The sequence below is a fragment of the Myotis daubentonii genome, chromosome 14 (assembly GCF_963259705.1).
Source record: "Myotis daubentonii chromosome 14, mMyoDau2.1, whole genome shotgun sequence".
Classification (NCBI taxonomy): Eukaryota; Metazoa; Chordata; class Mammalia; order Chiroptera; family Vespertilionidae; genus Myotis; species Myotis daubentonii.
The window spans coordinates 42485015-42508068 of record NC_081853.1 but is presented as its reverse complement, the minus strand read 5'-3'; the positions used below and the strand labels follow the sequence as shown (position 1 = coordinate 42508068).

The 23054-nt window shown below is 49.3% G+C and overlaps 1 protein-coding gene across 3 annotated transcripts in view; it reads right to left on the bottom strand.

Annotated features, from left to right (window-relative positions):
• RARB (retinoic acid receptor beta) overlaps positions 1-23054 on the bottom strand; it is a 646552-nt gene that overhangs the window by 10882 nt on the left and 612616 nt on the right. For all 3 annotated transcript variants that reach the window (XM_059664097.1, XM_059664098.1, XM_059664099.1), the window contains 2 exons: positions 11282-11442; positions 2021-2197 (listed from right to left, as the gene is read on the bottom strand). In XM_059664097.1, the coding sequence (XP_059520080.1) occupies positions 2021-2197; positions 11282-11442 (338 nt within the window). The remainder of the gene's footprint in view (positions 1-2020; positions 2198-11281; positions 11443-23054) is intronic.

Here is a 23054-nt window from a genome sequence, read left to right as displayed (position 1 = left end):
CCCTCAGCTGCTCCAGGCCTCTGGGTACCTCTCTCTAATCGTGTGGCAATCACCCAATCTCCACTACTATATTGGAGGTGCTCTGAGGCTTAGGGGAAATTCTACTGAGGGCTACATTTGAAGCACTCATGAGCCAAGCATTCATAAGGTAATTATTCTACTAGATCAGTGGTCGGCAAACTGCGCCTCGCGAGGCACATGCTGCTCTTTGGCCCCTTGAGTGTGGCTCTTCCACAAAATACCAACTTCTGCTCATGGGCCACGAAGTTTCAATCGCACTGTATGTGCGTGCCCACACATGGTATTTTGTGGAAGAGCCACACGTGGCTCTTGAGCCACAGTTTGCCGTCCATTGTACTAGATCAGGGGTCCTCAAACCACGGCCCGCGGGCCACATGCAAATACAAATATTGTATTTGTTCCTGTTTTGTTTTTTTACTTCAAAATAAGATATGTGCAGTGTGCATAGGAATTTGTTCATAGTTTTTTTTTAAACTATAGTCCGGCCCTCCAACGGTCTGAGGGACAGTGAACTGGCCCCCTGTTTAAAAAGTTTGAGGACCCCTGTACTAGATCATTATTAACATCATTACTGATTTGCCCAGTCGCCTCTTGTAATCTCTGGTGGTCTAGCTAGTTCTCTCCACATGGCCCACGCCTCCCACACCACGTCCTGCTTATGCATCTGATCTTCTCATGTCTGCACTTTTCAGGGCTCGAGTCTAAAGATTTGGGGCTTGAGTTTGGGCTCCAGCACTCACCGGAGTTGGGTGACTCACCTAGCCTCCAGCTCCTTATCTGTAAAATGGGCCGAATCTCTGTTCCTAGGCTGAGTTGTGTGAGGTGCAAATGAGCTGAGCTTTGCAAACTCTACAGGCTGTGGGTATGTGACAGATCGATGTTGCTCAGATGTTTCATGTTTTTGTTTGTTTTTAATGTTCTTAGGTTCATCCCAAACCCTCTGATTTTATGAGAAGGAAAAATGCCACATATACTCTCAGGATTCCTGGAGCCTGTAGGCTACTGAGTAATCATTACCACCCCACCAGATCCAACTTGCAAACAGAAAGACCCATAAACATTCAAACTTCCTACAATACCACCCTTCCAGGATCCTCTCTCCTCCTGAGCAGGACTGTGTGTGTGTTTACTGACAGTGAGTAACTGTTTGCTTTGCAGAACTGTTTATACCCAAAGCTATGAAAGATGTAATAAAAAGAAAAATCTACGCTTTTAAATACCTCAAAAGCTGATTGTCCCTTCCCTATTTTCTGATGCCTCCCCAGGGCCAGCCTCCCATCCATGTCCCCGGAGGCCTGTCAGCATACAGTCTCCCAGGCAGGACACGCCCCTGCCACCATTAATGGGAGCTGCTTCTCCGCCCAAGAAAACAGCCTTAGGCAGAACTGATCGCCCGCCCCTGGAACCCCCACCAGGGAGAGAGTGGGCATCCAGCCAGCAGAGACCTGCAGAGGATAAGGTAGGACAGCGCCCTCACCCATGTAGGGCCCTAGAAGGCACAGTGTGAGAACAGCAGGAAGTGGAGGGGCATCAGGGATCCCCTGTGCACAGCTGGGGAAACTGAGGTCCATGGAATAAAAAGATTTCCAAGGCCACCAATGGCAATGGTGTGAGATCAGGGGATGGGACAAGGCTGCTATGAGCCACCTCCAGTAGTTTAGCCTTTCAAAGACCTACAGCACTGTCCCATGGAAGGGATCGAGGGGGAACAAGCTGTCGCTGGAGGTCTGTGACCAGGACTGGCTGGACCTGTTCCCAAGGTCATGTGGAGGGGGGTCCCACACCATGTAGAGAGGGTTGGAAGGTTCTTTCCAACTCCAGGGGCTCTCTGAGCCTTTGGCAGCTGAACGGAGGTGCAGGCTGGGAGGAGGGACTGGGTGCCAAGGAGGTGGCAGGAAGAGAGGTCGGGGAACTGGAGCCTCTGAAGGTCTCCACAGCATCTCAGTCCCCGATTCCGCCCGCCCCAAACCCTTTACTAACAGGTCAGAAGGGCACCTACCAGGATGTCCAGGCAGGCGGCCTTCAGCAGGGTGATCTGGTCTGCGATGGTCAAGCTGGTGAAGCCTGGCAGGCGTTTAGCAAACTCCACGATCTTGATAATGCACTTGGTGGCCAGCTCGCTGAATTTGTCCCAGAGGCCCAGGTCCAGCCGGACTCGATGGTCAGCGCTGGAATTCTAAGAGGGAGAGAAGACACCGCAGTTGCTGGGGAGCCCTGTGGAAGGCAGGAAACTCAGCACATTTCCTGATAATGCGCCTGCATGTCAGTGTTGGCCAGGGAGCGTCCTGGTGGTTTGGCTGAGTTTTCAGTTTAGATTTACCTTCTAAAAATGCTCAAAATCTTATTCCTTAACACTGGATCACCAAATGATAGGTGAGGTGGACTTCTCTTTGTGCAACTATCCTATATAATAAAAGTCTAATATGCTAAGTGTCTGGTCGTCTGTTCAACCAATCAAAGCGTAATATGCTCATGATATGCTAAGGCCACTCAACCATTCGCAATGACGTGCACTGACCACCAGGGGGAAGACAGTCGACCAGTCGCTATGATGGGCACTGATCACCAGGGGGCAGACTCTCTGAGTGGTAGGTTAGCTTGTTACTGGGGTCCAGCCAATTGGGACTGAGCAAGACAGGTCGGACATGCCCTAGAGCCCTCCTGCAGTTCCTCCCTGGCTGGCCAACCTCCCACATCCCTCCCCAGCCCCAATTGTGCACTGGTGGGGATCCCTTGGCCTGGCCTGCACCCTCTTGCAATCCGGGACCCCTCAGGGGATGTCTGAGAGTGGGTTTCAGCTTGATCCTGCAGGCCAGGCTGAGGGATCCCACTGGTGCACAAATTTGTGCACCAGGCCTCTAGATCCAGTAATAAATGACAGAATAATGGAATAAGGAGCCACCATGTTAGAACTCTGATGAATGACTGGCTCTAGGCACTGACCATCAGTGGTTGCAATTATCTTGAAAAGAGGCAGCCTGCCATATGGGTGTCCTGATGGAAACACGTACCACCGCCTATGAAACGCCAACCCAGAATCACAGCACGCATCTAGCTCTAACTACAGGAAAGCCAGGAGACAGAGGAGTGTGCTGAACTACACCACGCAGGATGCGACTCTCAATACCCAAGAGGCAGAGACCTCATAAACCCAAAGGATTGCTTTCTTCAACAGATACATTGCAAGGGGAATAAAGAAATGGAAAGGGAAACCTATAGATTAACAGCGGCTCCAACCAGATGCTCATTAACTGATGAATGGATAAGCTGTGACACACCAGGCGGCAGAGGGCTAGTCAGCAATGACGACAACAGAAGCATATGTCTGACTGCATATGTTTGCCAAACTCATAAGACTATACCTTTAAAAAAAGATAAAATTTGCATTGTTCATTTGACTTGACTTTGAGGTTGACATTTCATCATTTATAACCTGATAGATTATAAAGAAAAAAGGGAATGAGCATCTCTTAGTGTTATATTTGTAAGTTGGACCTCTGAAAAATTTCTCTCTACACATACAAAATTATTTACACCATTTTGCAGAAGAAGAAAAACTGCCCTACATCCTTAATTATATTGTAGGTAGTCTATGCTTGGGGTTTTCAATATATGCTGCTGTGCTCACATGATGTCTATATATATATATCTACACTAATAAAAGAGAAACATGCAAATTGGTGCCACTCCACTATGCCCACCAGCCAATCAGAGTGGCTATGCAAATTAACCCAACAAAGATGGTGGTTAATTTGCATACACAGGGGGAGCAAAGACTGAAGGCTCTGGCCAGAGTGAAGACTGAAGACTGAAGAGGCTTGGCTTCTCCGCTGCGGGCAGACCAAAGGCCTGGGTCCCAGTTGCTGAAGGAAAACTGGTTCCGGCAGCCAGGGGAAGGAAGGCCTATTGCACCAATCTTTGGGCAATGGGTTTCTAGTGTGTATATATATATATATATATATATATATATATATATATATGTTCAAAGGCTGTTAAATCACGTTGTTTACCCATATCTTCAGAAAAAAATCACTTCTGTCGTGGTAAACAACCTGCTTCCCTATTTATAATGGTCTGGCCCTCTAGCAACTTCAGCTAGAGGGCCAGACCTATAATTTGTAGGCAAATTATAGCTAATTTGCCTACAAACGTCAGGTGGTCATAATAATCTGGCCACTCAGTGTATTTCCGTAACAGTATATAATAATTTCTACTCGTCCATAGATACTGGTATTTCTTGTACTGAATATAATGAGGAAAAAAAAAATTTCAAGATTTGGAAAAAAGTAAAACATTGCTGGTAAAGAATTAAATATGTAATGAAACAGATTTTATTTTCAGCCCCCATGGCCCCAAACAGAAAAGCCAGGACCCTCCACCCCTGCACTGAAGATGACCATCCCCTCCACCATCCCCCCATCCTGCTGGATGTTTATAGCACTGATCTCCTAACACACCCTGCCAGGCACTCATTATACAGGGCTTTCTGTCTCATCTTTTAAAGATATATTTTTATGGATTTCAGAGAGAAAGGGAAAGAGAGAGGGAGAGGGAGAGGGAGAAACATCAACGAGAGAGAATCATTGATCGGCTGCCTCCTGCACGCCCCCTACTGGGGATCCAGTCTGTAACCCAGGCATGTGCCATGACCGGAATTGAATCATGACCTCCTGGTTCATAAGTTGATGCCCAACCACTGAGCCACACCTGCCAGGCTTATCTCATTTTTCATTGCTGTATGGTGCCTACAACAGTGCCTGGCACATGGCACTTAAAGAAATATGTGCTGAATGAACCAATGAGTGAAGTTCCCATAAGTCCGTGCTTATTTAAAATGGCTCAGGACAGCTAAGGTTTTGAGGCTGAGGCTCTCCTAGGCTGGGGCCTGGGCCCCTCCCAAGGCCTCCGTTGCCTCTGAAGGTGGACCTGAGCCATCCAAGAAAAGGCAAGGCTCGCAGGCCTGGTTGGGGCCTGACAGATTATCAGTTAGGGGTACCATGCACCCCCACCCATGTCCTTAGTTCCTCCCCTCAGTGGAAATCAGCTCACGGAGCCAGTAAAGCTAGCTCCTGTCTGGAATGCTGGCGACCAAAGCCAGAAAGAAACGTTGGCAGCAGGGATGCCATCCATGCCCTGGGAAGCTGGTGGCCAGCGTCGCCTTCTGCACTGTTCTTTGCGGAAAGCAGGCATGCGCCCTCCAGATTTATTGTCCTCCCTCCTTGAGGACCTTGGCGGAATACAGTGCACTCGGGGGAACATCAGATCAAGATGTGCGCCATTCGGGCTGTAATTAAATTTAATAGGCAGTTTATCCGGTTCGGGGGAAGACGCGATGGAGAGGGGCGGAGAGGCGCGCCTACTGCGGGAATCATTTCACAATGGAGTATCCATCTGGAAAAAAAGACATCGCCCCGGCCCAGCGAGTGTGAAGGAAATCTTCATCAGCATCGGATGAGGTCACTTCATCACGCCCGGCCTGAGAGGGAGCAGCCTGTGGCACCTTCGATTAAAAAGAATGCGCAGCCGTCTCCGCGGCATGTAAATCTCACTCACGATTATGCAAACTGAAGGGAAGAGGCAGTTAATAAAACACAAAATAACCTGGTGTTTTATTAGACGGCGCGCTGGATTCATGGGCACGAGGTGGAAAATGGCTTATATATTATCTCCCAGCCGCGGCGAATGGACAGCGCGGCCTGGGGTGGCTGGGGATGGAGGCGGCTCTGGGGGCAGGAGGACGTGTGGGTTTTCTGCAGCTTTTCTGAAGCCCGGCTGGGGGTGGGCACGTGGCTCTGAAAGAGGACAAGGTGTTCACAGCAGGATCACGCGGAGGAGCCCTGCTCATTTGGCACATTTCTGTGCCAGAAAGTATACAAAGCATCCTGACACCTCTTTCTCATTCAGCTGTCCCAGGAACCCCAGGAGGTAGGTACTATTTCAGCCCCATCATAGAGATAAGGAAGCTGAGGCTCCATGACCCTCCACGGTCATGAACCTCCTAAGTAGCACAGGCAAGGTTTGAACCTGGGTCTAAGAGGCCCCAAAGCCTAAATGAGGTACTGGCTGGGGTTTGTCCTGAGGAGGCAGAGTTATGTATCCCCAGAGCTGGGAGGGAGGTGTCCTCTGGTTCATACCCTCCTTCCATTTTGCAGAGCTCAATACAATAGCCACACCCCACTCCCCACCTTTCTACACGGAATCCCCTCCCGCCCCTTGTGTTTGGAGGGGCCACTGGTTAGAGAGCTTCCCGTGGAGATTAGCTCTGAAGCGCCCTCTGCTGGGCCTGGGCCCAGAAGGTGGTGAACATATGTTTCTGCCTCCCCTACCCATTCCTGCTGCTCTGGGGGGGGGGGGGGGGGGGGGGGGCCTGACCCGTGGTCGAAAATCTACCCAAATGAGGGAAGAAAAAGGAAGTACTCTCTCCAAAACCTGTAGGTGGGCGGCTAGCTGCCTTTTCAGTTCCTCTCTGCCTACTTATTCCCAAGGCATCCCACAGAGATGCCAGGCTGGTGAAGGTGGCAGGGAGTTTCCTGGCAGTGGGAGCCACTGCCCATGTAAAAAAAGCTCTGACTAAAAAAAAAATGCTCACTTGAAACTTGCAGAGAATGTGTTATGGCTGCTGCTATTTATTTATACCCCCAGCTACTTCCAGAAAGGATTTGAAGGCTTACGATAAAAACAGAGCTAGGTCTGTGTGCAGAGAGTAGGACTCGTGAGATATCCGGAGGAGGGGCAGTATCAGGGCAGCCTCGCTCCTGCAAACGTACCACACGCACCTGGAGGGAGGTTGGCTGCCCTGTGCTGGGGAGCAGCCTCTGGAGATGAAACTTGGCGCTTTCCCTTTCCCTGCTGGACGAGAGGTGCAGGGAGTCCCTGCGAAGTCCTTAGAACAATGGGCACCAGCAGGGGACTGACGGTGTCTTGTCCCCAAAGTAGGGTGAATGGGAAGGGGCGCTAGATGCCCTCAGGGAAGCCACCTGCCTTAGGCAGAAGCAGACCCCGAGACTGGGATTTGAATGCAAACAGCTTCGTTGGGAAGAGAGCCCAGGAAGCCTGGAGGAGGAGTGGGAGGGGGCAGGGAAGGGCAGGCAGCCTATGAAGATCATCCCTGTGGGCACCGGGGTGCCACCTTGCTGGGGAACTGGAGAGAGGGTTTAGAGCAGTGGTTCTCAACCTTCCTAATGCCGCGACCCTTTAATACAGTTCTTCATGTTGTGGTGACCCCCAATTTCATTGTTACAAACTGAACATAATTAAAGCATAGTGATTAATCACAAAAACAATATGTAATTACATATGTGTTTTCCGTTGGTCTTAGGCGACCCCTGTGAAAGGGTCATTCAATCCCCAAAGTGGCCGAGACCCACAGGTTGATAACTGCTGGTTTAGAGGATACGCAGGAGGCTGGGCTGTTCCCCACCAGTTTCCTTTGACCATTGGGTGGGCCTCTCCCAGGAGCATCTCCCAGGCACACGTGAGCCGAGCAGCTCTGGCAGCCAGAGGTGGCCTGGGGGCGGGGGCACTGAGCGATGGGACCCACATCAGGGCCCTGACAGCATCTGCTGCGTCCACCCAGGAGGCAGGGCAGGCAGCCTCGCTGGCCTGGAAGCAGGTGGAGGCAGACCCACGGCATAATGAGAATCCACAGGCGAGGCTACTGATTTCAGAGGGAGGCCTGGGGCAGGGAAGGTGGCAGAGGTCCCCCATGAGGCTTTGGGGTGGGGAGGAGCTGTGCTAATAGAGAGAGGACTGTCCTGAAGGAGCACTATGGTCCCAGATCCTGGGGGAAGCCAGGCCACTCAGGACATGTGTTCCAGGAGGGTCGAATGCTGTGCTTTGTGTTTGCCCTGCCCCACTCCAGACCAGAGTGGGCACAATGGCACCTGGTTCCCAGGTGAGTCAGGGCCTGGGGGGCTGAGGAAGACACCTCCATCTGAGGACCCTGACACAGCAGCTCATGGTCCCAGGGATGGTCCTATCCTTTCTCCTTGTGACCTGCCTCAAAAGTTTCCACCTCCAGGAAGCCCTCCTGACTCCGACTGTCCTCTTTTGCTCCATCTTTTCTGGAGCTACATGTTGGATTTATTCCCAGATAACTGCCACCTCCTCCCAACCAGATGCCCAGTGGCTCCTGCTGCCCTCCTGATGTCTTCTGTGAATGGTGTAGCTGTTTAAAGAGCTGTCTTTGCATTCAGTCTGTTCATGTTCAAGCCCCACGTGTTGGCTAGGAGACATGGGGGAAAGTTACATAGCCCTTCTACACCTCAGTTTACTCATCTGCCATAAGGGGGCAACAGTACCCACCTCATAAGAGTCTCATAAAGAGTAAGGGCATTCATATCTTTAGATTCCTTAGCATGGTCCCTGGCACATAGTAAGTGCTCAGTAAATGTTAGCTGTAATAATAATGATGGTGATGATAATAAAGATTCCTGATCACAAGCTGTCCATTTCTCTCCATTATTTACAGACAAAAATACAAATTCCTCAGTCGGCATTCCAGGCCCTGCAAGGTTTTTTTCTTCTCACTTCCCACTTACTCTCAACACCCCTCCATTCCAGAGCACCTGTTCTCTCTCACCGGCTCCTTCTGGCCTCTCCCGTGGCCCATCCTCAGTCAGTTTCCCTAGATCTTATGTCAGGACGCACTCACCTTGGTGCTCAGCCCAGTACAGTGCCTGGAACATAGTTGGCAATCAATCACTATTTCTAAAAGGAATAAATGATAAGCTCCTTGGCCCTGGCTATTGCGTATTTTACTTCTCTGCAGGGCCAACATGCACCTGGCATGAGACCAGTTCCCCTAAGGGTTGGTTCATACCCAGGAAGTGGATATGTGGTCGCATCCCTGCTGTGTAGATATTCCCAGATCCCATCACAGAAGCTTTGCATGAATTGTTTCTTTCCCTCTTCCTAATCCATTTTTATCATCCCCATTTTACAGATGGGAAAAGCAAGGCGGAGGGAAGTTAAGTAGCTTGGGCACAGTCACGTGGCTGATGGGTGGCTGAGCAGGGTTTAAATCGCATCCATCTGGTTCTAGCACCCTTGCTCTTGATACATGGCATTACCCTCCATCGCCTCTTGGTTGACGGGCCTGCTTCGTCTCCTGACTTAAAAGGAAAGCTCCCGTATGGTATCCAGCAAGTCCTGCTCTGGGCCTGCTTTGGGCTAGGACAGTGCTCCCCAAGCTCAGAGAGGGCTTGTCCACTGAGTCCAGCACCTCCCTTGGCCTGGCAGGTAGGTCAGTGCCTTCTCAGATTAAAGACTAGAGCACCCCAGAGTCTCCTCCCTGACACCACGGGTCTGGGTAGGCCCCAGAAGGTCATCTGGGTCTTGCTACTCAAAGTAGGTTCATGGCCGTGGCTTTGCAGAGTGTGGCCTGTACAGTAGCAGCACCAGCACCACCGGGGAGCTTGTTAGTTACGTCCCACCCCAGACCTGCCAATCAGGACCTGCATCTTAAGGAGCATGCCAGGTGCTCCCTAAGCACGCTGAGATTAGGTTCTTCCTCCGCTTCCTGAGCCAGTCTTGGGTTTGGCGAGGGGACCTGTTTAGTCGAATGCCAGCCCTCCAGCAGCTGGTGCCACCCAACCGCACAGCCTCATGCTCCCCTGAGAAGCTGCCCTGGCACGTTCTAGCAACAATTTCCACAGCTAACCTTCTGGGCCTGCTCCTGGCCCCCATTCCTGTTTTATAGGTGAAACTGTGGCACCCACATCCAAATGCATGGCTGCGTGCACCCCAAGAATTGCTTCACAACCCCACACTCACTGTTCCTTTCTCTACCTGACAATGCCATTTCATCTTATGTCGTGGCCTTTCACACTAGCACACCAGTCACCAAACCAGCAAATGCTGCTATAGCTGCATTTTAAAAAAAGTACCTATTTTTATTGATTTCAGAGAGGGAGAGGGAGAGAGAGAGAGAAACATCAATGATGAGAGAGAATCATCAATTGGCTGCCTCCTGCATGCCCCACACTGGGGATGGAGCCTGCAACCTGGGCATGTGCCCTTGACCGGAAACAAACCTAGGACCCTTCAGTCCATAGGCTGACGCTGTATCCACTGAGCCAAACTGGCTAGATTTATATTTGCATTTTTAAAAAAGTATGTTTACTAGCATCTAGGCCAGTGGTTCTCAACCTTCTGGCCCTTTAAATACAGTTCCACATGTTGTGACCCAACCATAAAATTATTTTCATTGCTACTTCATAACTGTAATGTTGCTACTGTTATGAATCGTAATGTAAATATCTGATATGCAGGATAGTCTTAGGCGACCCCTGTGAAAGGGTCGTTCGACCACCAAAGGGGTCGCGACCCACAGGTTAAGAACCGCTGATCTAGGCAAACAACATAAGCCACTTAAAGAAGCCAGAACAACATTCTAATTATATTTAGCCATTCATTCACTGGACAAATATTCATTGAGTGCCACACACTAGGAATATACATCAGGGAACATAATGCGTACAAAATACACTTAAAAAAATTAAAGTACCTCATGATGTCTCTACCAGCTCATCCCAGACCAGGAAACATACGCCTCCTACCTTTGCTCCCATTCCTCTCCCTCCCTCTTCTCTTTAGTTCTAACCTCAGTAAAAGCCATGCCCAGCAGAACACTGGGAACAAAGGGGGACCACCCACCCACCTCCCTACCTGGGGAAGGGCCACACCTTTTTTGTGCTTTTCCAGGCCTTGGTTTACAGGTTATACACAAGCCGGATCCTAGCCCAGGGGAGGCCCCCAATAATCTTGGGGGACCTTACACGTGGATTGGTGTTTTTAAAAGACTGCTCCCTTACCCCCCTCTGGGTCCCCACTGGGCTCTGCACAGGTGTCCGTCATGACCCAAGGAACACCTACCTCACTGGTCTCCTTCACCAGACCCGAGTCCCTGCCAGCAGCAAGCTCACCTTCCCCCCTCATGTCCCAGGGCCTCCCGCAGGGCCTGGCGTAGAGCAAGTGCTCAATTCGAGTTTCTCGGGTGGATGCATGCCCGTGTGACTGACTGATCGGAGGGAACACCGGCCTCCTAGAGAGCACCCAAGGCCAACTCCTGGAAGGAGGAGGGTGGCCCTGCACAGCCCCAGGGCCGACAGGCACGTCCTGGGCCGAGTTTGGGTGGAGGTCCCCTCCAGGCCCCGGGCAGAGCCTGTGTGTGTGTGTGTGTGTGTGTGTGTGTACACACGTGTGCACAGGGGCCTGTGCCCATCCTCCCAGCAGCCCGGGAGCGGGAAGCGTCTCTCACCGTGGTGTACTTGCCCAGCTGGCAGAGTGAGGGGAAGGTTTCCTGGTGCGCTTTCCGGATCTTCTCGGTGAGATCGTCCAGCTCTGCTGTCATTTCATAGCTCTCCGTGCATTCCTGCTTCGTCGGCTCCTTCTTTTTCTTGTTCCTGTCATTCCTGACAGCTGGAAACGAGAGACAAGGCACATCAGGGGTCACTAGCGGCTGGGCCCGCACTGCCTGAGCTGGGAGGGTCCGTCTCCCCACTCCTTGGATTCCTTGGACACTCAGAACAGTGGGAAAAGGTGCTGCAAACACATCTCCCAAGGAAAGAGGCTCGGGGCTGGGAGGCCGGCAGAGCGCGGGGCTTGTCTGAGTGTGCACATGTGGTCCTGAAGGAGAGCGTGGCTCGCCCAGAGCCCGAGAGTCCATTGGTGTGGAGAGAACTGGCTACGTGGACTGGGCCTCACAGAGAGCACGTTCCCAAGCACGTTCCCCAAGTCCAGGGTGAGGGCCCAGAGGCATCGCAGAGGAACCTGCCTGGGAGACTTGTCCCCAAACAACACCTGGGGGGCGGGGGGCGGGCATCAGACACAGTGATTCCAAACTAAGCTTTTTGGTTTGACACTGCTTTTCGGTTTTCTGAGTTCACTGACTGGCACTTGTGGAGAATTCCTCTTACAGGTAATGGGATTATGGTTCTTGTCCCTTCATGCTTTTCTGCTTCCTAAATTTTCTGTGTCAACCGTATGTCTCATTATTTATAAAGTTATTTAAACAACAATAATCTATGCATTTTGAACTCTCAGCCTGGAAAACCATTCATTCATTCATTCCTTCATTCACTCACTCATTCACTTATTCACCCACAGCCGCTGCACACCTTGCCTGGCCCCTGGCCCCTCAGCAGGTGTGTCTTGGGCCCCGCAGGCCCCACTGAGCTCAGCACCGGGCAGACCCGGCACCCAGGACCCCGGGGCAGTGGAAGCCGGGGCCTCCTCTCCCAGCACAGGCCTCTCGGGTGACTTCAAATCCGAGTGTAACTCAAAGCTCTGGCCTCCGGCCTGGATCTCCCGGAGAAGGAAACTGAAACCCAGGGAGACCAACAGGTAGAACTAGCCCATGTGCCCCCTCTGGGAGTCCGCACTCCCTGGGGACCCAGGGTGGCCAGGCTGGACACCCCCTGGCTGTGTGTGCCACCACCATGACCCGGGAATCTGTGCTGCAGACCGACCCAGGGCACAAGCCATCGCCTACGAGGATTTGCCCTGCGCTGCCTCCTGGGAGCAGTTCCCTGGGTCTACACCAGGAGGATCTGAGGCCCTGCTTGGAGCTGGAGCTGAAGGCAGCATAAAGGAAGGCATGGGAGAGGAGAAACGGGAAAGGGAAGAGATGGGAATGGGGAGGGAGGGAGAGAGGGAGGGAGCGAGGAAAAAAGGGGAGGAAAAAAAGGGACTGAAAAATAGCAGTGTGTGTATAAGCTGCTCACACCTGACCAGAAGGCAGGGGGGCTAGGAAAAAACCCCACATTTCTTGACTATCTTGAATATAACAACTGTCTACAATATCTCACTTAACCCCCTTGTCAGGTAGGTGACTTCAAACCCATTTTACAGAGAAAGAGACTGAGCCTCAGAGAGGATAATACGCCCAAGCGGATGCAGCTGATCAGGTCTTTCTTCACGTGGACACTTATTCCTAAAGGAGTGGATGCCTGAGAAGAAAACGCCTCCGAAGTTGCCTGTCTTCCCCTGGGACTCTGAGAGGACACTGCTCTTTGGCTCAGAACATTTCTGGTCTAGAAAGAGGCGAAAGGCAGTGTGAGGCACCCAGCCTCAGGTGCAGTCTTTCCCACGTGCCCGGACTGTTCCCAGCAGGTTGGGAACACAGGGTGAGGGTAGCGTGGTTGACAGCAGGGAGAATACAAAGAACACACACAGTTAGCAAAAGGGAGACAGCGAGGAGGAAGGGGGAGGCATGTGGCAGCGGCGATGCGCCTGCGTCTCTCTCCAGGGATGGAGTCTGGGTTGGTGAGCGGGGGCCTGAAGGCTTGTGTGTGAGCACAGGGCGGTGGGTGCAGGTTATCGGACCCTCTCCCTTCCCGGGTCCTGCCAATGACCCCTTTTCTTTTTTTTTTTCCTTCCGGTCGTGATGTTACACCCAGGTTTTTTATATAAGTAGATAGATGCTCCACATGTAATTTAACAAATCAAATAAATCTAACTACTTTAACATTTCTTTAACAAAGTGAGAGGCAAATCCTTTGAGATTTTCTAGGGACCTTCTGGGAGATTTCAGAGTTAGTTTTTATGACCCCTTTTCTTTAGCTGACACCAGCGTCACATCAGAACAGCTGTGAGGAAGAGAGTTTAGCAGCACCTCAAAAAGTGAAGCCTGGAGTTACCATGTGACCTAGCAACTCCACGTTTACATACATACCCAAGAAAACAGAAAATATATGTCCATGCAAAACTGGTACACAAACGTTCATGGCAGCATTATTCATAACAGCCCACAAGTCCCTTGGCTGATGAATGGATAAAAAGAAGGTGGTATATTCACACAATGGAATATTATTCAGCCATAAAAAGGAACGAAATACTGACACATGCTACAACACGGCGGAACCTTGAAAACATGCTCAATGAAGGAAGCCAGGCACAAAGGCCACACGCTGGTTGATTCTATTGATAGGAGATACTCAGAATAAGAAGATTCATAGACAGAAAGCAGACCGGGGGTCGCCCAAGGCTGGGGTGGAGGGTGGATGAGGAATGACTGCTAAAGGGTATGGGGTTTCTTTTTGGGGAGATGAAATGTTCTAGAGTTGGAGAGTCCTAACAGTTGTACAACCTTGTGGATATAACTACAGGTCATGGAATGCATGTTACACTATGTGAATTATACCTTCAAACGAGAACAAACCAGAGCCCTGAGAGAGGTCCCAAGTCACTGGACACCAGGAACTGCTCTGAATCGGAAGCAAACACAGCAACCATCTAACACAGCATCACAGTAATGCCACTTACTGACTACTTAGCAAGGCCGGCCATTGCCTTAAGCAATGAAGAATTCCCGCTCACTGAATTCCACAGTGAGCCAGGTGAGGAGCACACTGCAGTCCCATTTCTACACTCTAGGAACTGGAGGCCCAAGATCATCCTGTTTGCAAGTAATCAAGTCAGGATTTCAGTGGAATGTAGAGAGAAGCAGAGAGAGGAACCACACCCCAAATTACCCATCACCCAACCCCCAGGCAGGACTGGGGCCTGTGTCTGCATTCCTAAGCCTTCTGTTTCCCACGGCCCCCTGGACAACTCAGATAAGCAAACCCAGCTCTGGGGGGGAGAGGGGGTGGGGATGGGTTACCTGGGAGGGAGGGTGACACTCTGAGTGGCCACCACTAAGCTTCTACACCAAGCCAGAAGGTGAGGGTGAGGCCAGGGGGAAGGGGAGCTCAGTGAGCTGCAGCAGGTCGCCCAGTGGGGGCACTGGGTTGGGCTGTGCAGTAACAATGCCCACCGTTTGCAAAATAACAGCTGCAAAGCCAAAGCTCCCACTTCTGTGATTGGGGGCCCAAATGGGGAGAACTCTTAGCCGCTGACCAGTGGCCAGGGGACCTGTGTGTAGTAGCCCCCTGCTCCCTTCTGGACTGCGCCTGCTCTCCTGAAGCAAAATGCCTCACCACGTCCCCCCGTCCCTGTGGCTAAAGGACTCCCAGACTCTTGGAAACTGCCCCACAACTGCAAAATGCAGTGACACCTCTGGTGATTACTCCCCCATTATGCAAAGGTTCCTAAGTTAATGGACAAATGTTCTGGGCACGTGGCCTCAGCAGCTGCTTTGTTCAATGGCTTCAGACGGCTGTGGAATGCAGGCATGGTATCTGGGCCAGGCGTGGGGATGGCTGCCAAGAACCGCAGAATCCGGGCAATGATGCACTGCCTGGAACACCACGCAGGATGCGGGCCTGAGCACGGTGCTCTGTCCAGCTTCTGGGGACTCCTGGTCAGCAGGTGCTGGGATGAGGCAGGAGCTCACCTCCTGCGTAGGGCGCCAATGCAAGGCAGGGGTGACCCAGGTGATGTGGGGGGCAGGGATCTGGATCTGGTACACGCACCAGCTCCACTGCTTTCCGCCACAGAGGAGTCCAAGCCCCTCTTTCCTTGGACGGCAGCACCCTCCCAGACACCTACGCGGTGGGAAAGAGTGAGGCTGCCATAAAGGCGAGCGGAGGCCAGTCACATAGGCCAGTCATATAGGAAGAGGGAGGTGAGGCCCTTCCACGTGGACATGGGTGGAGCCGAACACAGAGGACTTGTGGGCATTGTCGTGGGGCCCGTGCTGTGCGTGGCAAGGATGCTTTTGAAGAAGCCATCTGGTAACACCAAATGAGCAGGATGACTCATTCTTTCCTTCACTGTCTTGTCCATCCATCCATTCATTCAACAAATATGTTTTGAGCCTCTCCTAGTGCCACCTGTTGTGGGCTCACTTATGGTGGGAGACAGACATTAATCAGATAGTAATAATGATGGTAATAATACTCAGCATAATATTGGCATCACTACTGTTATATGGACTGTGACTCATACTGGAGTATTATTATAATACTGAAAATGTTCGCTACAACTGTCATAGCAGCTATGGTGCACTTGTTGAACCCTGTGTTCATATTAGGTTATTCAATCCTCACAAACCTGACAGGGAAGTATCATTATTACACCCATTTAGCAGATGAGAAAACTGAGGCACAGAAGGGTAAGTACCCTGCCCAAGGCCATGCATCCTGTAAGTGATAGAGCTGGGATTTGAACTCAGAAAACCTGGCTCCATGGCCTTCACTCTTAACCACTGTGCTCTGCCTGGTCTGTCACACACATACATGATTCCACAGCATGGCAAGCGCTATGAAGGATGCTGCAGGAGCTCTGCGTGTGTATTACAGGTATGTGTGTGTGTGTGTGTGTGTGTGTGTGTGTGTGTGTGTGTGTGTAGGGGGCAGAGAGATGGTCCGGGTTCAGGGAGCTGATGCTGGGGCAAGGGGAGGGCGAACTGACAGGAAGGATGGAATGGTGGGTGGGGGGCCTGCGCTGTGAAACTGATGCTCACCCAAAGGCCGCCTGCGATGTTGGATGGCTGCTCTTCTCTCACTCCGACTGCAACTGGCTGGCATGGGCATCAATATCCCTGTGACAAACCTGAGAGTTTGACAAACTGCTTTCAGGTGCAGTGTGTCCCAGGGAGGGCTTGGGAGGCAGAGGAGGGGCACGCACTGTCACCATCATAATGTGGGCGGGGCTATTGCTGGTCCACACTCCTCATCTGTGGGCACCTGGAAGGCCAGGGCTGTGTGTTACTAGCATCTGTGTCCCCAGGGTTTAAAACAGCGTCAGACCCCCAATGGGCTCAAAATGAGTTTCGTGAAGGACAAGATGAGCAGGTGACTAATGTGGGATTCTGTCAGCCGTCGGGGCCTCTGAGGGGCAACACAGAGCTCCCCTGAGCCTCCTTTTCTCAGACATGAGAGGTCTCGTCATCCCTCTGGACCTGCAGGGACTCACTGCCCACTCTCTCCCTACAGCAGGAGCCGGGAGGCTGATAAAGCAGGTGGGGCATCCAAAGGGTCTCGCCTGTGATTTACACACTTGGAAGAAGCCGGCCGATGTCGGCAAAGCGCTTCTTGGACGAAAGGTGCTCCATAAAATATCAAGTATTCTCCTCGTGAGGGCTAAGAGCTACAAATCAGACTCGGTGGCATAAAAGGAACGTATTTATGATCCACTATCATATTGCAAATGAAATGAACGCAATAAAAGTGTCACTTATACAAATACCTCTGATGTACAGATCTCGACCTAGGAACATGAAAACAGACACCCCAGCACTTTTACTTCAATGTCTCATCATGGAAATAAATGAAGTCATGGTCATTTTAATGTGCGCACTTGTGCGTGTACCTGGAATATTGATTTCCGTGCACACACTAAAAACGCAAGGCAGGAAACATGCAAAAGATGTGGATCTCACTTGGATTCAGGAAGAGGTAAAAAAAAACAAAAACGCTTTACTAAAATTTCTTCACAGCAAAAAAAAAAAAAAAAAAAAAAAAAGAGCAAAATACAATCGACAGTGCTGTTGTCCATAAAGTTTTCTATATTCAGTCTAGCAAAGAAGCATAATGGTCTGTTTAGTCTTGCTTGAATATCAAACTCTGGGATCTGTTTGTCTTGTCTCTTTGCCTCCTTGCTAACTGCAGGAATCACGGGCCACAGTTGGGGATTAGAGCTATCTGGCTGCCATGCGTGGGAGAGGGCCTGTCACGAATATACAGATACGCTTAAAAGAAAAACACAAAAATATCTTAATCCGAGTTTAAAAATCATTTTCTAAATGAACTACCCAGGGATCTGAAGCCAGGTGGACCTATGATGGACAGAGACATACTTTCCCATCATTTTAGGATTTGGGGGTTGGTCCTCAAGCACTTAACATAGCCGTTCCCACGGTAAAGTTGGGCCAAGTCGGGTGAGTTAATACTCCAAGATCAGCGTCTCCTTGAAGGTGGAGACTGTCTCTCCTAATAGAGAACTTGCCATGAAAATACTAGTGGAAATTTGAACAAATACACAGAGAAAGGAGGTTGGTAAACGAGGTTGCAGCTACATTTTCTCTGCCACTAACGAGACACACGCGTTTGGGAACAGGCTGAGGGCAGGGTTCCCTGAGTGTCTGTTACATGAATACAGTCCTGTGATTGGACTTGACTTCAGGGTTTGTGAAAGGGAGGTTAGAACAGCATCCTCGGAGGACTGCTCCCGACCTGCAGCATGGCCACACACGGGCAAGGACTTCAGGAGGCGGCGTGATGGCCCACACCGGTGCTGAGTGTGAGGGAGGCCTAGCATTCTCAGTGCCACTGGCCACGCGGGGTGCATAGCTAGAATTTTTACAGCATGTTAAAGATGCAGGTCTTGGGGGAAATAGTCTGGATGTGGCATTCTGAGACTTTAACAAGGATCTACCAACCCGGCTCAGCTTTTAAAGTTGTTCAAAGCACTTGTAGAAAATGCCTGAAATATCAGAATGTGCAAGTGCCACATAATTCTTTTTAGTGGAAGTAGTATATTATGCTAATAAGACTTTCAAAACTATTTTCCTAATTTAAAAAATTTATTGATTTGAGAGAGAGAAGGAGAGGAAGAGAGAAAGAGAGAGAGAGAGAGAGAGAGAGAGAGAGAGAGAGAGAGAGAGAAGAGAAAAGAGAGAAAGGGACATTGTTCCACTTATGTATGCATTCCTTGGCTGCCTCTTGTATGTGCCCTGATAGGAAATTGAATCACAACCTTGGCATATTGGGACAGTGCTCAAACCCACTGATCTAACCAGCCAGAACCTTAAAAACAATTTTAAGCACACTTTCCTCTTACTGGTTGCTTTTAGAAGTCAAGATTTTACCTGCTCTCAAGTGGACAGTGTCCACCTGGTCCTATAATTCTAATATTTTTTTCCTCCTCTGTCTGGGCTGGTATAGGCAGCCCTGCTGTGGCTGTGTTTGTCTGGGGGCAGGCCCAGTGTGGTGGCTGTCCTTGCAAGAGAAGAGATTTGGAGTTAAGAGGCTCTGCTAAAAGGGACAAATCCTTTTCTTTGGATAAGAGTCTTTTATAAACTATCGGAAATACCCTAAGTTCAACTCCAGAGATGAGGGAAAATAAAACACTCCTGTGTGATGTATCCAAGCAGGAGGCTGGCAACGAGTAGCTGAGAAATGGCACCGTGTCTCTGAGATGCCTTGTTCATAATCGGCAGGATTACTTGACACAGACCCTCTGGAAGTAGTAGGCCATCAACGCTGGCTTTTCCTAAATCCTGTCCTCAGGGGGTTTATATGTCCTTGGCTTTGTGTTTGTGGCACAGCTATCCAACATGATGAGGGCCGTGATGAAGGTCTTTCTTGACGGCATAAAACAGAATGCCAACAATGGAAGTGAAAGACACCGAGGCTGGCCCTCGGCTTTACTCAGGAGCGGACCCGCACATCTTCTGCATGATCAATGTGGCTTGTTTATAAAAACTCCTAGTTTAGAAGAAGAGAGTTCAGTAACCCCTTCCATAAGCCATGTTCAAGGGCAGGAAATTCTGTGTTATATCAAGCTGAAGTTCTCCCTGCCGAAGCTCAGCCTGCCCTCAAGGATCTGAAAGACTGCATTATGGGTCAATTTAACTTTGCTGTAAAAGTCCAGGCAGTGTCATATTCAGCAATTGATAGTCTTAAAATGAGAACACACATATCTAGTAGAGCGATTTTCAACCGGTGTGCCACAGAATTTTTAAAGCATGCAATACCTGACTATTCAGTCAGGGGCACTGACCTCTTTCTCTTAAATTGTCGGATAAAACAATGACAACAGCAAACACAACACTAGCCCATCTGGTGTGAATGAATCAAAATTATACCTATTTTTTTTTTGTCAGATAAGCAAAAAATATATTTTTTGGTGTGCCGCAGAACTTTAGTAAATTAGTTTATGTGTGCCATGAGATAAAAAAAAGGTTGGAAATCACTGGGCTAGGGTAAAAGAATTGAGCAGAGAATGCAGGCACATCCCTCTATATTTCTTTCATGAAGTAGGCATGGGTAGCCTTTCAGAAACAGAATCTGATTGGAGTCGGTATGTGTGTGGTGGGTGGGAAATGACAAAAACAAACTTCCCAGCAGCAGACTGCTCCAGATAAACCTGTATCCTACTCTGTGCAATATCCATTCTTCACAGCAAGTTACAGGCTTTCAACTACTTAATAACAATCTCTATCATGATGAGTTCTAATGGCCAACTTGTTCCATGCCTCCTGTCCTCTAACCCCAATTAATTTTCAGAAAATGAACTGCAGTTCTCCTTGACATTCTTCTATTTTTCCTCTTAACATTATTTTTTTTAAATAGAAATGATGTCCTGCTCTTAGCTTGGAGAAATTTCTGAGAAGCAACCTATGTGATTCCCCATGGGGAGGACACCCCTTGGCCAACTGTGCCAAACCGGAGGGACAGGAGGGGAGTGCCAGTAAGTGGGGACTGTACTTGCATGGTGGCCCTAATCCTCTTGGTCAACCACAAAGATGGCCCTAATCCTCTTGGTCTTCCTAGATGCAGCTTTCTGCATTGTGACTCTTCCCATCAATAGATGGACACGCTTTCACACTCCTTCTACCTGGATGGCCTATGGCCCACTTTTACAGCTAGAATGCAGTGGTAGTAATGTTGTACCATTTCCAAGCCTAGAACTCAAGAGATATTGTGCTTTTCTGTTCATCCCCCTTGGAACCTTAACACTGGTGTGAACAACCCTGAGCTAGCCTACTGCAGAATGAGAGACGATGTGGAGGACAGCCCAGTTAGCCAAGCCAAGACCATCCTCAATCAACCTAGAGTTACCCTCTCCCTGAACCTGGGAGAGTAGTCAGGCAAGATCAGCAGAGTTGACAACCCAATCTGCAGCTAACCAGAGCCACATGAGATAGCCCAGTAAACCCAGCTGATCCATGGTTTTCTGAACAATAAAAAATGCATATTGTTTCAAAACACTGAACTTTGGGATGATTTGTTATATAGCAGTAGCTATATAACAATCTGTGTAAAGAATAGGTTTATACAACACTGGGCTATGCCTACATACTCCTTTACCTCATGGCTTATTTGAATCAATGGTTGCCTTTTTTTCAGTGATTAAGGCAAGAAAGAAAACAATGGGTCATTCCTTCAACTCAAGGTTCAAGATCCTGGTCACATCTGTTACAAACAGATTATGGACTTGTACCCCATAGATCGTAAATAACATGAAAGGTACAGTGGACATGTAGGAAGGGCACTAGGGTAAAATCCCAAAGGTCTGCATTTTAGTCCATCATTTACTGCCATGGAAACTCAGGAGAGGCTCTTAATGTCCCTGAATTTCAGTGTCCTTATCTGAAAAATGGGGACATTACTTTTCTTCCCCTAGCATACACAGATTCTTACACACTTTTAGATAAATACATAATTGCAATACAGTGTAATATGTACTAAGACAGTGGAAGTTCTTCACCAATTTGTTTATTCACCAAACATTTATTGAGTCCTATAGCTACTAAAGACATTGACACTCTGATGAATATTAAAGAAACAAGAATGGTATTCAAAAGACTCACATTCCAGTCACCTACACAAATACCGATCATGCAGTGAACAAGATACCAGAAAGGAGATATTCATTCACTAATTTAAGCTATAGAAATAAAAGAATCTAAGAACTATGTTATGAGATAGCAGTTAGACCCACAGACAAGGGAGCTGAGAGTCCAGTCTGTTGGAGTCATAAAAAAAATGACAGGAGAGAGGAATCTTGAGCTGAATGCCCTTTAGGACTGTGCTAGGTTTCATTCACTTATGTGCCCTCAGAGCATAATACAGTATCTTTTCCATAAAGGATGTTCAACAAATACCTCTGAAATGAATGGGGCTTGGAGATCCGGGAAACATCTTGGATCAAGAGAACATTGTGTGCAAAGGCCTAAGGATTGGAAGCAATATAGGTATACGAGGGAAGTTAGCTTTGCAATGACCTTTAAATGACCACCCATTGGGGAGGCAGAAAGAGGTGGAAAGAACATTCTGGATGGGGGGGATATGAGGAAATGCTTTCAGGAATTATTACATCAAGTTTATAGGACAGTACGGTGGACGGTGTGACTAGAAAAAAGACAAGGGGTTGTGGGGAGAAAAGATTAGATTGGTATAATGAGGCGAGAAAGAAGAAGGGATGTTAGGGCGGCACCACAGTGAAAAATCTATTGGACTTGATAATGAATATGGGGAATGAAAAGGAAGAATCGGAGGTAGCGATATGATTTTAACACTGGTACTGGGGCTGACGGGATCACAACAGAGAAGAAAATTGGGGAAGCTGGTGGGAAATAGGAAAACCAGTTTGGGGCAGAAAAATGAGCTTGCCTTAAGGGGAAGGGAGTCAGAAATCCAGGCAGCGATTTCAGAGATTGTTAGGGCGATGGCACCATGGATTTGGTGAGAACAGATCTGAGTTAGATTATTTAAAAGTCAAAACCTTGGAGATGACTGTTGAAGTCATGATAGGCAGTGAACCATCTAAGGTGAGAAAGAGGGAAGAAAAAAAGAGGATCAGAAACCGATCCTTTGGAGTTGCCAGTGGTTGGTAGAGAAGAGAAGAGAATACAATGATGGAAGCAGATGAGTGGTGAGCAGGAATGCTGGGATAATAAAAAATCACAGAAACTAGTAAAAATGGAATTTGAAGCAGCAGCAACCTGGCCAAGAGTCCCATGTAGCCGAGAGTCAGAAAGAATGAAGAGGGGTAAAAGTTCATCAGTTTTGGCCATGGAGAACATGGTGAGTTTCACAAGAACATTAATAGCAGAGTGATAAGAATGGAAGCCATGCTGGGGGCTGGGAGGGTTAAGAGGAGGCCAGAGAAAGCCCTTCAAAAGTCAACCTGGGAAATACACTTGAGTCCAGGCCCTTGAAAACTTGTTTTTCTGTAATCAAACCTGTAAGAGGTCAGTGAGACCTCCCATGTTTACAAACACAAAAGGCTGTATGAGTTTCCCGGGGAATCTGACCTTGTTCACTTGGAGAGGCTCACTGGAAGGTCAACACGGGGCTGTGAGAGCGTGGAAGATGCGCTGGCTTAGGAACTGGCTAACCAAAGCTGAAAGATGGGAGGGCTCTGCAGGCAGAAGACAGAGCGAGACTGATGGTATGCGTGCAAGCAACAGGGCAGTTTTG